At 41.1% G+C, this 14645-nt stretch overlaps 1 protein-coding gene across 1 annotated transcript in view; it reads right to left on the minus strand.

Annotated features, from left to right (window-relative positions):
• Positions 1–10592, minus strand: part of slc44a5b (solute carrier family 44 member 5b) — a 36948-nt gene extending 26356 nt beyond the window's left edge. The window contains 1 exon segment of the mRNA XM_040052688.1: positions 10188–10592. Within this exon segment, the coding sequence (XP_039908622.1) occupies positions 10188–10224 (37 nt within the window). The 5' untranslated portion in view covers positions 10225–10592.
• Positions 10593–14645: the final 4053 nt, after the last annotated feature.

The raw sequence follows: 14645 nt of genomic DNA on the forward strand, positions 1-14645 counted from the left end.
AAAAATGCTAAAGTAGGTCAACAAATATATTTGGGTGGTTGTTAACATAACTGTAAAATCTTTGTTTGGGGAAACACTTCCCTATAACAGCATCATTTCATCTCATTAACATAATATTTCAACCAATTAGACTATTAGACAAGGCGAGATTTTATTTTAATATTACAAATACGTGTCCGTCTCCACAGTGCTGGAACTATTGCGGTGGAAACAGGTTAGTCCATATGGTGAGTGGAGCTGAATCACACTGGGATCAAGGAGAGTCAGTGGTGAGAAGACAGATTGTGGTGCAATAAATGTCAGGGGGCACAGTTTTTTCCAGGTTTTTCACAGCAGAGGGACCAAGTGGTCTGGCACTGGTTAAAACCCAAAACTGCCAAAACAATGCTGCAACAGGAACTTAAAAACCTGATTTCTACAATAGCAGAAATATTCAGCAGTTCAGTTCACTCATATCTAAAATAAATACCTAATATCTAGATATCTAGATACACTAAAAAAAAATCTCACACCTCTTCATTCTAACACAGTAGCACTGAGGAGAAGGAATATGTGCCTGAGCTAAATTTAGCTTTAGCTGCTTTCCTGACTCACAACACGAGCCTGAGTGTTTCCACCCGGCTGTTGTACCTTTCTCCGACCCTCAAATCAGATTTCAGCGAAGGGTTAAGAGAAAGTGTTGAAAATCATCAGCGATGCTGGGCCACCAGCAGACTCTGCATTAGATAACGGCTGTTTAGCCTGCACTGCAGTCTGCCAGTGTAGGAGATGAGTCTGGTGGAGTTTGCTGGCCGTAGTCAGACTGAAGGGGGGTCTGTAGTCAAAAACGTTCGGAAAAAGCCTGGCAGGCATGCTACACTGGGACAGCTAGAGTCGCTGTTAGCTGCATAACTGCTGGTCTCCTCTATTGACATAGTGTTAGATAATGCCACCGTGTCCTTCTGTGACTGAAAGATTTATGCACAGCCCAACAATCGTGGTGGTAATCGAAAGCTCTGAGAAAATAAGGCTTCATGGGCTGAAGAATTATACATCAGGATCAGACAAAGGCTTTGGCAGAAACATCTCTCCACATTTCCACTTGTATTCCTGGCTGGTCTCCCACAGCAATAGGATTTATGGATTCATTTGGAGGTGTGAGAACATGCATAAAAAATAGTTAAACACTTTCGATTATCATAAAATTAACAGGATATCTGCATACAAGCAACTTTTGCTCTCTCATAAAAGACGTTTCAGCAGTTGATGGACGCAGATCCTTTCCCCTACATGTTTGGGTTTGTAGAACAGCTAGTGTGACGAGGACTCTTACTGGCCTTTTACACGCTACTATTTTCATTGCACAACAGAAACGAGCCCGCAAGTTGAGACAAACCTTTTCTTTCACTTTACCAAGATTTCTCCTGTTGTATGTGTATCAGAAAGAAGGGGTGGTGGGTATATCATATATTCCACCTGTGATTATTGTATGATTGTTTCTTTTGTCATCAACATATATATTACAAAGAGATGCTGCATAGCCTGAATAATTCATGCAAGTCTTGTTATTTAGGCTACAATGAAATAGTGACTCCAGGAAAAAAAGAAACAAAACACTTTTTAGGAAACTGATGTTTTATTTCACTCAGTTTCTATCACAGGTGACTTTGGTTGGTGGTCAGTGCCAGTGGATGGTCAATCAACTTGCCTGATACACTTTTTTATTGACCCCAAGCCACCATAACATTGTTTATGTCCCACTCTGTTTCCCAGAGTATATTTGAACGGACTAACCAGGTCTATCTGGTGACTAATTTGAACATTTTCTTTTACATTTATTCACCTGCTCACCACGACTGCGAGCAGAATTTCCTTGATGTAGTTTTGAAAACTCCGGCACATTAACCAGCTAGTCCCAGCAGGCCCCCCAGGACGCTGTTGTGGGAGCCCTGGAAATCATTAAGCTACCTCTTACTAGATTCTCTTGTTGGAACCTTGGAACCTCCAGCTCCATGATGTTGGACCGCAGCCACCGAAGGTAGCTGTAAAAATCTGCTGCCAGTTTCTACAGCTACTCTAACCAGAAACTGCAGGAGGTGGAAAACTGGATTTCTACCTGCTAGATCAAACTCACCAAGGCGGCAGAGCAGACTACCACTGCCAACTCCGAACCCAACAACATGTTTATTGTTTAGTGAAAGCACACAAGCCAGATCTATGCTAAAAATATAATTTTAAGGGACATCTGTGGACAATTTCATGATCAATATAAACCAATAAGCAAAGGACTGGGTGTATTAACTCGTCAGCTCTTTTCCTCTCCGTTTGCCTCTTCCCTTCTCCTCTCCGTGCTCACATATACTGCATTTCAATACAGCTCCATTTCTAATAAAGCTGTTCTCATATGCACATTTTTCTGTTTCTTCTGGGAGGGAACAAGCATAGAATAATGACTTGGATGTGGCCAATTAACTACGTATTAGTTCACTGACACAAGACATCTTTTTCAAGCCGCTGCACTGCACTGCTGAAATCCTGTATTTACATTTAAAAATAACTTCTCAAACAAAATGTTAGAAGCAACAGACTTAACTCCTGATCAGCTGCTGTGCTGTCAAGTGAATAGAGCAGGGAGATATGACCAAAAATATTTATCACGATATACATTTGAAAATTTGCGATATCGACATAACTGACGATATAATTGACACGAGACAAAATACTTTACAACTCCACAACTTTATTAGTGCAAAAACCCATCAATGTATTTTCACTTAAACAAGCAGCTGTTTTTTATGTGCATTAAAGTTATATAAACATTTAACAGTGCAAATGCAAATTCCTCGCTGACAGTTTAACCAAAAGGCGTTTCCAGTGGAAACTGGCCGACATATCCTCAGCATAACCATGTATAATATCCACAAAACCTAAAAAGAGGTCATACACACACAATACGGTAACATTATGTTGAAGCACAGTACGTATCACTCCGCGAGGCTCCGCCTACGATAGCCGTAATGCTCCCACAATCCATCAAGCGGTGCGGCTTCGTAGCTTCGCAAAGTCGAACTAAAACATTCGACAGATTTTCGTGTACCACATAAAATCGTTTCGAGGTCAGTAAACACAACCAGAGTTCATACATAAGGCACACGGGATTATAAGGGGCTCTGTCAACTTTCAGAAAAATCAAAGGATTGATTTTAAGTGCGCCGCATTTTCCAAACAACACGGTAATAACGACGGCCCGCTAGCATGCGCTACCAAAAATAGTGCTTTGTTGTGTATCTGACGGACGAAAGCTAAACCAGTTCCACACCACTGAAGCTGCAGCATTTTTACAAACCAGTTCTGGTTCATCGTTTCATTCAACGATCCACTTTCGCCCTTCTCGTTCTCCGTCGCCGCCATGCTTTTTCCGCCGTGTGCGTATGTAAACAAAGACACTGCGCATGCGCGTTTTACCCATATTCTATCGCCATATTTCATTTTTTTATCGTTGCCCAACATTATACCGGTATTACCGTGAACGGTGTGATATGGCCCAGCCCTACAAGTGAATGCTCCTCTCATTGGTTCTCTGGTACTTGCATATACGTCTTCCTGAAAGGGTGTAGGCAGCAGCAGCCCTGCTGGATTTCGGGCGATTGTGGCTAATGAGTTGGCAGTTCGTCTTGTAATTGAAAGGTTGCCGGTTCGAGCCCCGGCTTGGACAGTCTCGGTCGGTGTGTCCTTGGGCAAGACACTTCACCTGCCGCCTACTGGTGTTGGCCAGAGGGGCCGATGGCGCGATATGGCAGCCTCGCCTCTGTCAGTCTGGCCCAGGGCAGCTGTGGCCACAACTGTAGCTGCCTCCACCAGTGTGTGAATGTGAGAGTGAATGAATAGTGGAATTGTAAAGTGCTTTGAGGGTCTCGAAAAGTGCTATATAAATGCAATCCATTATTATTATTTAAAGCTACAGATACTGCAACAGCCCACTGGAACAGCGAACCAAAAAAAAAGCATATAGAGAGATGGAAGAAAGAATGATCTGTGCTTGAAAGACACATTTTGGAGATATGTGAGACTTGCGTTAATGTGTTAAAAGGGGTATGATATGGGACCTTCAAGGCCCATATTTACTGTCAGATTCTGAAGTGCAGGATGTGCTAACACTGACTACAGAAAATCAACTTCAAAGTGACAGTGCTGGAAGCAAACCAGATCTAACAACTGCCCTGGAGTGATAGGACTTCAGAGAAAAGTCAGAGAAGCAGTTCATTTCAGTGCATTTCAAAATTTAGGAGAATAACCTGCAGACTTACCTCCTTTGAGTCACTTGCTCAGAGATTACACGCACATTTATTGCGCTACATCATATATCGATTACCACACATAAAATGGGTGGAAATATTAACTGCGGAGTACAGCATAACACACCCTCCAGACTACAACTTGTTCACTTCCCTTAACCCGTTTCCACCCTTCCCCTTCCCAGGGTTACTCAGCTTGTAGCCATAAACACATCCAACATCAGCACAGGCAGACACAGGCACCAGTGTCCCCTGGCTCCACTGTCCAACACAGGCCTCTTTCATACAGTGGTCAGGCAAACAGCTCGAACACTGCAGGTGCTCTGCATGGGTTGGGTCAAAGGAGCCATTTGGAAAGGACTATTTTTTTGTTGTTTTCACTCTCTGTATTCATCCACATTTCCAGGAGCCGGAGAGAGTGAAGTGCTGAGAGATTTCACTTCTGTCAGAGCTACGTTGGGTTAGAGTGTTAGATCCAGCAGTAGTTAAAAAGAAAAAGAGAAAACAGAAATTTTAAAAATTCAGCATAATGATGTTGCTCGGCAGGGGAGGCATAGTCTGTAAGTCTGAATGCTGTGTACAGTATATTCATTCATATTTGATCAAAGCACTGGCTTTTGCCAATCCATAGAGGAAAGCAACATCAGTAATATGGCTTTGGGATTTTGTGTTTTCCTGTAGTCTTTATTTAAAAAGCTACACATATTCAGGTTTCTTCTGCATGACACAGTAGCAACAGACCTACTTGGGTGGATTAACTATAAAAGGAGATACCAGGATTATCTGTAACGCACAGGTTTATTGTCAAGGTTTCATAGTTGAATCAGGAAATGCACACGTAGGATCACACAGGGTCACGAGGCCAAACATTAACTTGTAAGTCTCCTACAGTTTCATGCAAAAAACACAATAATCTGTTCTGAAAGAATCAAACAGTTACATCAGAAGACTTAGTGTTGTTTGTTTTTTTAAAAAGGAAAGAAAAATGGGCAAATCTCTACGTAGCATCATCTCACCCTTTTTCTCTGCCTTTCTTCTGCACAGAATCATATTTCTTCCTTTCTTGTACTTTCTCTCTTTGGAGTACAGTACAGCCTTTAAAGTGCTTTTCTCCTCATTGTAACAAGACAACAACATCTCAAGCTCTGGTTTAGGTTTATGTACTGGAGTCCCTTGGGATCCTCTTAAATCTTAGCAGATGGTCAAGAACTGCACTTGGAGTATCTGACTTGCTAGTCCTCTGGGTTAATTCCTACTAGTAAATGAAGAGCATTTACTGGGCACATAGTGGTAACTGACATCCTTTCAAGCAGTGAGAATAGTGGGACACGGGATGGGATTCAGCCCCCGAGAGGGGTGTCAGCATCTGAGTGTCAGATGCTGACAGCTTGGCCTGCTGCTCCAAGCAGAAAAGTAGCAGTATTGTATCTTTGTGACCTTGGTTACTTCTGCTGGAGCCTCCAGGCATGTCAGTGGCAGCCCTGGGTTTCTGTGACATGAGACTCGCAACTGCTACTGTAGATTAGTGGCATGCTCAACTGGCTTAGGTCAGGATTTATAAAGACTTAAGAGTTAAGAGGATAGATCTCAATATCCAAATATGCAGTAATCAAGGTGAGAAAACACATATTTAGGGTGTCATACTCTACATACAGAAGAAAAGGCCAAACTCCTGCAATTACCCACTCGTTCTTTCACAGTGCCTCTGTAGTGGTGTATGAAAGCAGCCTTAGCCTTTAAAGACAACGAAAACGGAACTGATCAGCTCTGATAATTAGTATATGTGGAAAAAGTTACCATATATAATCCTAATAATCATATAATCCCTACCCTTTAGGCAGGCTTGTTTGCATGACTTAGGAAAATTAGATTTTAAGATTTCTGTAATCATTGAATGACTAATTGAGATGAGTTTTTTTTTCCTGTTTATGCGCCTCATCTCACTTTACACATTAAAGTTTAACAAGTTTTATGTGAAGCATGATGCAATTGCGCTTTTAGGAGTAGCAGCACAGTAGGAAGGATGTAACACTGCTATTAAAAAATGTCATCATATGCACTGTTTTCTATTACTATGTTTTTTTAAATAAAAGGCTGGCAAACTGCTGAAGCTCGAAGGGACGAAATGCTTCGCAGAAATAAAATCCAGGTCTGTCAGTTTAGTCTGTTGTTAAATGTCAAGCACCTGGCTTGTAGAACTGTAATAATTAGTCCATTAATATATTAGGTGATTAAAGCAAATTAATTGATATTAGTTTAATAACTTCAGTCACTTGTATGCAAACATTTAAAAACATTTGCTGACTTCACTGTCTCAAATGCATAACTTTCTGCTCATCTTCTCTGTTTTTAGTCTTCTCCAAGGGAGGCTGGGGACATTGAGAGAGAGTGGTCCATGGTCCACACGTCCATTGTCGACACTGCTGTAAGGAGCAGCAGCCACTAGGTGGTTGGCCCCTTAACCAAATGGTGGGCAGCAGAGGTGAAGGGAGCCATCAAGCTGAAGATGGAGTCCAAGTGAGCTGTGGTGGCTTGTGGCAGCTGACGGTTACCGACAAGCTAAGTGGAATTTGCATATAGAAGTAGCTGAAGAGAAAACTGGGATGTGGGAGTAGTTCTGCTCGTTTTGCCCACGAAAACCTCTCTGCTAAATGTCTTTTTCACAGACTCAAATGAACGGCCATCCAGTATTATGCAAAAGTGAATCTCAGAAAATATTTACTGACACACCCTATCATAAGTGTGAATAATAAAGTTCAAATTTCAGGCACTGGCATGGCTATTGCTTAAGAAAATGCACACAAAAGCACATGCTCTTGTTAAAAAAATAATGAGAAGAAATGCCACAAATACTAACAAAATCCTCTGCAGGGTGAGCATTAGTCTTCATTTGAAACAGGTATTTGGAGTGAATAGTGTCACTTAAAAAGCCTTTAATAGCACTTAGTCTAGGGTGCAAAATGGGCCATTCAGCCGCAACCTTCTCCAACTGCAATTTCACACGAAGATACTGTGAATGTTTCGATTATAAACCATTGCCCTCAGCTTCCTGTCAAGAGTCTGCATTGACTCAGTATAAAAATGCAGCGTTTAGGGAAGCTGCCCATGCGAGAAATTTGTTAATTAACAGTGTGCCCGACTCAACACTTTCTGTGGTGAATGGAACTCATATCTATACTGTTACTTACAAAGCTGTCACAGAATGATTATGAGCTACTCTCCTATTTTTCTGACTGACTGAACATTTCAGCAGTACAGTGAACACTTGCTACATAGTTAGAAATGTTATATAATAAACTGGCCTCAAGAGAACACTTGAATCTGACTATTAAGCAAATATAGGACAGTTGAATGTGAAGGATATTATGGCTCTATGCATTATGTTGCTCTTTTTCTTACAAATACAATCATTAATCAGCTTAACTTTATATTAGGGTAGGTAACAGTGTGACATTAGTAAAATAAACTGAAGTGCTCATCATTGAGTCATCATGAAGGTCTTCAGCCTTATCAGTCTTTTTGAACTTTTAGGGTTACTCACTATGTGCTGTGATCCACAAAACAGATGTTTTAGTGTGTGAAACTTTACTTTCCAGTGTAATTCAACAATGTCATGATGTACAGTATTCTGGTATTAAATTTAAAAAACCTTTACATTGCTCCTTTGCCAAGCTAGCCGTTTGAATAAAAGCACCGGGGAGTCAACAACATAAAGTAGCTGACCTGAACACTGGGAGGCACAATAACTCCATGCTATTAAGGCTAAATTATATCCCCTAATTAATTGCTGCCTTCTAATCCATCAATGCAATAGAATATAAGTGCAGGTACACTAAACGCCAACCGTATTCTGTACATTAATAATGTATACATTACAAGTTATACACGTGTTTGCTTCAGTTAGCCTGTTACTCGTGGCATTTTACACATGTCAGGTTTATGATGCGCTGCAAAGTACCAGCTTAAAATTGTGAACAGGACCTGACTGGAGTCTGACATTCCCAGTGGTGAGCTGTATGTCTGTGGAGAGCACTGAGAATCAACTACTGCTGACAGGCTGTAGTCTTGACTGGCAGAGTGCTGGAGTCATGAGGTCTGGGGGACAAACAGGGGCAGAATACAGGGAGGCAAAAATAGAAAAAAGAAAACACAGCAGCTATCCCCATTAGAAGCTGTCAGACCTGACAATGCCTGTGCTACTTTGAGTTATTTTGTGGGCATTGCGACTGTGTACAATTTGATCAACGATTCATGATAAAATGCACTTGTACTTGATAATAATGCAGAAGGCTGTGTGAAAACCGATAAGAATGACATATCATCTATCAAATTAAGTTCTGCATCATCCCAGCGGTTGAACCGAATAACTGAAACATATCTTTTGGTATACCTTTGATTCTTTCTCACATTTCTCACATAAAAGGGCCAAAGATTTGGCCTATCACTGTGGCAGATAGCTTTGTCTGGATTTCAGTGACACCGTAGCTTTGCTTTTCAGTAGCCCAATAGTACCAGCTGAAAAAAGGAGTAAATATGTGAGAGGGGAAAAAAGGTCAATCATTCAACAGAGAGAAAAAAATAGTATTAGCTAGGGAACTCTTTGTTTCATAAAAAATACTCTACTGTCTGTGTAGCATCTGGTGTTGATAAAGGATTATATTGTTTTGATGAACGACATGATTACTCAAGCGGGTTAATGGACAGTGGATCTGCACATGGATTATATATTCCATTATATGCCTGCAGGGGCAAAAACATGCAAGTGGGAGAGAAGAAATATCCTTTGTTACGGAAGAAGGACAACTTGCTGTTAACCTTTACTGTAAGACACATTATCTGGAATGCTAAATTAGGAAACAATGAAAAAACACTACACCTCAATTATTCCTGCACATTTTATTTTAAACCCCAAATGTTGTTGGACGTCAAATAGGCTAAACAGTTCTCAGGAGTGGACACTGGTGACCTACCTTGCTTAAATCCCTGTAAATCACAGCAGGGAATATTAATCGAGATTAAAAGGATTACACAGAGTGAGCAGGGGACTAGTTAACTTCAAATGACGAATGCATTAGGTGACTGTCACACGAATGCACTGTCAGCTTTATAAAAAGCTTTAGAAGGAATTATCATCTGACTGTTCCAACTAAAATATCATTAAGTATTATGATAAAATGATTTTTATAACGACCCTGCCTCTAATTAGCTACTTAGTTGGTCTTTTATCATAAAACATGATCATCTTTTGGCTTTGGATTGGTGTAGGACAAAACAAAGCAATTTGATGACATCATCTGGAGCATCAGAAAAAGAAACGACGGGCATTTTTTTCCCCTCTAACTAAAAATTGATCAATTAATCGGCAGAATTGTGTGCGGATTAATCGATAATGGTGGCTAACTGCAGCTCCCACTAAAACCCTAAAGCTGTCCCGTTGTCATGCTGTTATACAGCAGTTACAGAGCATAAATACATCGGCGTTGACAACAAAGGCGACATAATAAGTGGAGCAGAAAGTGTAGATGGGACTATTCTCCCACCGTGGGCACTTTTACACCTGGTAAACAAAGCAAGGCAAAAGATCACAGCACTGCAGTTAATCAAAGCCAGACGCACGGATTCTTTTCGAAGCATATCCTGCAACGAAACTCGAAAACACGTCCTGCTACTTATTTGAGCCAACATCCGTTTGAAATGTTGTCACACCGTTACTGCGTATTTCACGCCAACCTTTAAATAGCCCTACAATAGTTAGCAGCTGACAGTGCAAGCTAGCTACCGTCCCTGAACGCACAGCAAAGGGTTAATAATAAAGACTCGGGCCAAAGAAGATATTGTTATATCCTGCTGTCATAACGTTACACGGTACAAAGGCAGAAGAAAATCTCCTACAACAAAGACAACCCGACTCACCATAGTAAGAGGTGGGGATGTCCGTTTTTCTAGCCATGGCACTTAGCAGGACAGATGCAGCACCGTCGTCTTGGTTTTGGAGACTGCATATGAGAGACGAGGTGAACCCCAGCTGTTTCAATGCCTCCCAGTAGTCCCGTCGTGAAATAAACACAGAGGTCTTGGGCTCTTGGTCGGAGGATGCTTCGGCCACGCAGCTGAGCGTCAGTCGTGTTTACAGCGCGACGTCATTAATTATTCCAAAACGGCCTTAAAGGGGACGCTGCGCACCCCGGGCCCCTGTCCCGCTTCCCTTTGTTACACTCAAAGCTCTCTCACACACGCAGGATATTGTGCAGTTTGGGCATCAGGCACCAGCCGATCTAAGCAGCTGGTGAACTGCTAGGCTAGGAGTTAGCACGCTTCCTGCGCCTGCAAAAGGAGTAGCCGCTACTTGTGTTAATTAATAATACAGTCATTTTTGCAGCTAGTATTTTTAGGCAGTGGCCACTCTGTCCGCACTGAGCCGTCCAGTGGAGAAACACTGACCTCAGCTGGGTTTTTCGTCACATTGCACATCTTCCTGAAGTCACCAAAAGTGACAGAAAACCTGCCAAAAAAAATCTGAGAGGTTCAGGTTTGCAAGGCATCGGTTTTTAAATCAGGTCTGACACTTGTTAAAAATCACCTAGTGTTCGACATTGGAATCACAGTCAGCCTTGAAAATAAATGATGCTGAGGAGGCCAGCTGCACAGAACGAGTACAAATACCTTTGTGAGCGCACGGGCAGAGATAATAAACTGCAAAACGTGTTTGCATATTTTGAGAAATGTGGTGAAAGAAGGCCACTTCTCAGTCTTGCACTCATGGAAAAACATTGATTGTGGGTATTGTATGTCCACTCAGGATGTGGAGACTAACCAGGAAATCAATGAGCGGAAGAGTTGATTGGTCACCATATCTATTAAAGCTGCAACCTCAGAGATCAGCCCTGGATGTTACCTCCATTATAATGGAATATAATCACCTTTTAATGACAGTATATCTGAAATGTTAATACCTAATGAGAAACTGGACCGGGCATTTGTATTAAACTGACATCTAAAAAGTGATGTCTCTCTTAGAGCGCTGTGGATGAAAGTAATGAGAGCTCAGGCTGCCAAAGGCTGGTCATTAAGAAGGGATTGACTTCCCGGGGACAGATTGCATGTTGATGTGGCAGATTCACTGCCAGTAGCACACCAGGAGAATCAGAATCACATTATAGCCAAGTGCAATAAAGTAAATGTAGGACAATTTGTCTTTGTGACATTGGTGTAGGACAATAGTTTCTCAGCTTTTTATGGATGAGAACAGTTTAAATGAAACAACACAGAGATCCAACCGAGACCCTCAGGCGTGACTAATACAAAGGATATATATATATATTTATCTCGCCTCTGTTCCCAGCATAGCTTGGTCAACAGAAGAACAGAATTTAAGTGCCTGTGTTTCAATCTTAGATTTTTTTCCGTGCTTTATATCTTTGAACTTCTTTTTTATCAGTGCCAGATGCCTTTGGATTTTAAATAGATTGAAAAAAAGTCAAATGGAGCCTATTTTTAAAGCACTGCTAAAAACATGTTTTTTTCCTGTGAGTATTTCTACATTAACTAGTTAATAATAATAATAATAATAATAATAATCATAATGGATTGCATTTATATAGCGCTTTTCGAGACCCTCAAAGCACTTTACAATTCCACTATTCATTCACACACTGATGCAGGCGAACCACAGTTGTAGCCACAGCTGCCCTGGGCCAGACTGACAGAAGCGAGGCTGCCATATTGCGCCATCGGCCCCTCTGGCCATCACTAGTAGGCAGTAGAGTGAAGTGTCTTGCCCAAGGACACAACGATCAGGACAGACAGAGCTGGTGATCGAACCGGCAACCTTCCGGTTACAAAATGAGATCCCCAACCTCCTGAACCACGTTCGACCCAAATAGAATCGAATGTTGTCAATATTTGTGCATTACTAAATCTGAAAAAAGAAAGAAAAATGGTCTTAATAACGAAAGTGAATCTTTAACTTGCTATGTGTTTAATGATAGAGCTATGAAGAAGTTATCGAATCAAGCAAAGAATCAGTTTATTGGCAGCACTGGGAAAGCTCATGAACCCTGCGAGGGCTGAATAAGAACAATAACACGATTCGTACAGTAGGTAGACTGTGGCTCCCTGCTAACTGTATTATCCAGACTTTCCATTTGCATCCATCTCCTCCACTGTCATTCAGTGAAAGAGATGGATGCCACCAGCTTGCTTATTGCATAATCATGAGGGTACAGAACAGATGCAGTCACATTTTACGCTGTTTGCTATCTGTTTTTTCCCACCTTATGAAAAACAGGTAATTTCTTTATCCACATCAGCTCTCCTCTTGCAGCTCGGAGAGTGAGTTTTTTTTTTTTAAACTTTTATAATCAGAGGCAGAAGGCGATGCTTTTAACACAATCACCCTTTGTCTTTTTCTTTCAGTGGTTACAATTGCTGCAGTTTCAATCAACTCCGCAGACACTTACAAATTGAAACCCTCCATGAGTTCATTCATAAAGGGTAATTTAGTGCCAATGTACAGACCGAGCATCGCCGTACTGATGAGCAAAACAAGTATAGAGTGCCGCAGGTCATTGGTGTAGTGTGTTTTTTCAATCAGTTGGATAAACACAACAAATCTGAGAGACATACATTGCACAATGGGTAACAGGAAATTGCATCTGTGATTGGTGAGGATGCCGGCCGAGGAGTCAATGATCTTTGTGTAAGGGGAGACAATTTACAAAGAGAATGGACACTTTGTGTTTTCTGGGTTTCACAATGCCAGAGCTTGTGTCCAGCTTTTGATACTCTCTCTCTTTTGTGTGATAAGTATAGGCTCCAGTGTTTGCCTGGGAGAGAGAGAGTGCAATAACATTTTAATTGCCACACCGACACCTGCACCATTCTTATCTTCAGGTGCATTACAGACTTATTTTGGTAATACAGCTAAACCGGTGCATTGGTTTTTCAAATCATTTATAAGGATACCACTGGGTATTTTCTTCTATTTTCTTCACTATTATTCATCACTTTGCAATAATAAGGCAATAATTATAATGTTATATAAAGTATCTTTTTGTCTAGGCAGCTCTGCTGGAGAGAAAATAAAATGTCATTAAACCAGTGAATATACATGAAGATGCTCAGCTCTGATTCATTTACACTGTTGTCAAACTTTTCAGCGTTTTACTCTTTAACATAAACAACTTTGTTAACTGGGGAGGTAAGAGCACTGTCTCGACTTTCAGCTTTTTAGATGTCACCCATGTACTCTTCAAACTGGGGACAATATAACGAGTAATTGCTATTGGCACAGCAAACAGGTGCAAAGAGAGCAGATTATTTCCTTCATATTGTGTTTGGCTCAACACAGCCAGACAGCTGCCTGGCGCCTCACCGAATAGGAGGTCGGAGTTAATTAAAAAAGGTTTTGTTCCACAGACATTTGCCTTGCTTTGCTTGCCGTGTGCTCCCTGAGGCTGTGTTTTGAGATGCGTTTGAGACCTCGGGGACTCGTCTAATCAAAACACACAGACTGCTAGCCACCTAATCCTCTGGATTCACGATAACAAGGTGCTGTATGAGACACTGCTCCTTGGTGTTGCAGATAATTTGGCGATTACAAATAGTCTACCGGTGGTGTAGGCTTCTATCATCTAGTGCCACAGCAAAAAAAGTCAATAAGAAAAACTCTTTACAAAACTAAGGTGTGGATGTTATACTGCATATCCATTGCAGGTAATCATTATTGCCTCAACCTGCAAGCTGTGGTTGTTTCTGTTATATAATTCATTTTAACTTTGGCACTGCTCTAAACTAAGCGTGGTAGGTCATACGATATCATAGGTTGTCATCTCTTACTGGCCAAGTCCACTATAATATAACTCACTTCTTTAAGCTGATCTTTTGTTAAACACAAATGTTCACACATGACAGTATCTTAACTTTGGAAATCTATGTAGGACTTAATTTAAATTATACTGACTGAAATCAACAAACATGACCTGACAGTGTTGTTCTCAGAGGCTTAGGTTAGTAAATGATTGCTTTGAACGTCTATGGCTGAAGTACACTATATAACAAAGTAAATCAAGCCTTTTTACATGGGTTTTCAAAAACAGTTGTATCTGTCTAAGTTGTACAGTATTCACTTATATTGAAATACCAATGTCTGTCAAAACTAAATATACTCTTATTGCTTCCATAGGAGTTAAGAGGACAAGTAGCAGCCAGGTGCTAATCAAATGCGTTTGGTTAACTGACCTCGAGCAAGTGTGAGCACATCTATAAATGTTTTGACAATGTGTTGGTCTGGATCATTCAGACCACAATCTTCCTAGAAGTGGACGTTCCATCAGGTTCCCTTAGACACTACGAGCCTCTATTAGCATTTTA

This window comes from Simochromis diagramma, unplaced genomic scaffold, assembly GCF_900408965.1.
Source record: "Simochromis diagramma unplaced genomic scaffold, fSimDia1.1 OVJJ01000419.1, whole genome shotgun sequence".
In the NCBI taxonomy this organism is placed as follows: Eukaryota; Metazoa; Chordata; class Actinopteri; order Cichliformes; family Cichlidae; genus Simochromis; species Simochromis diagramma.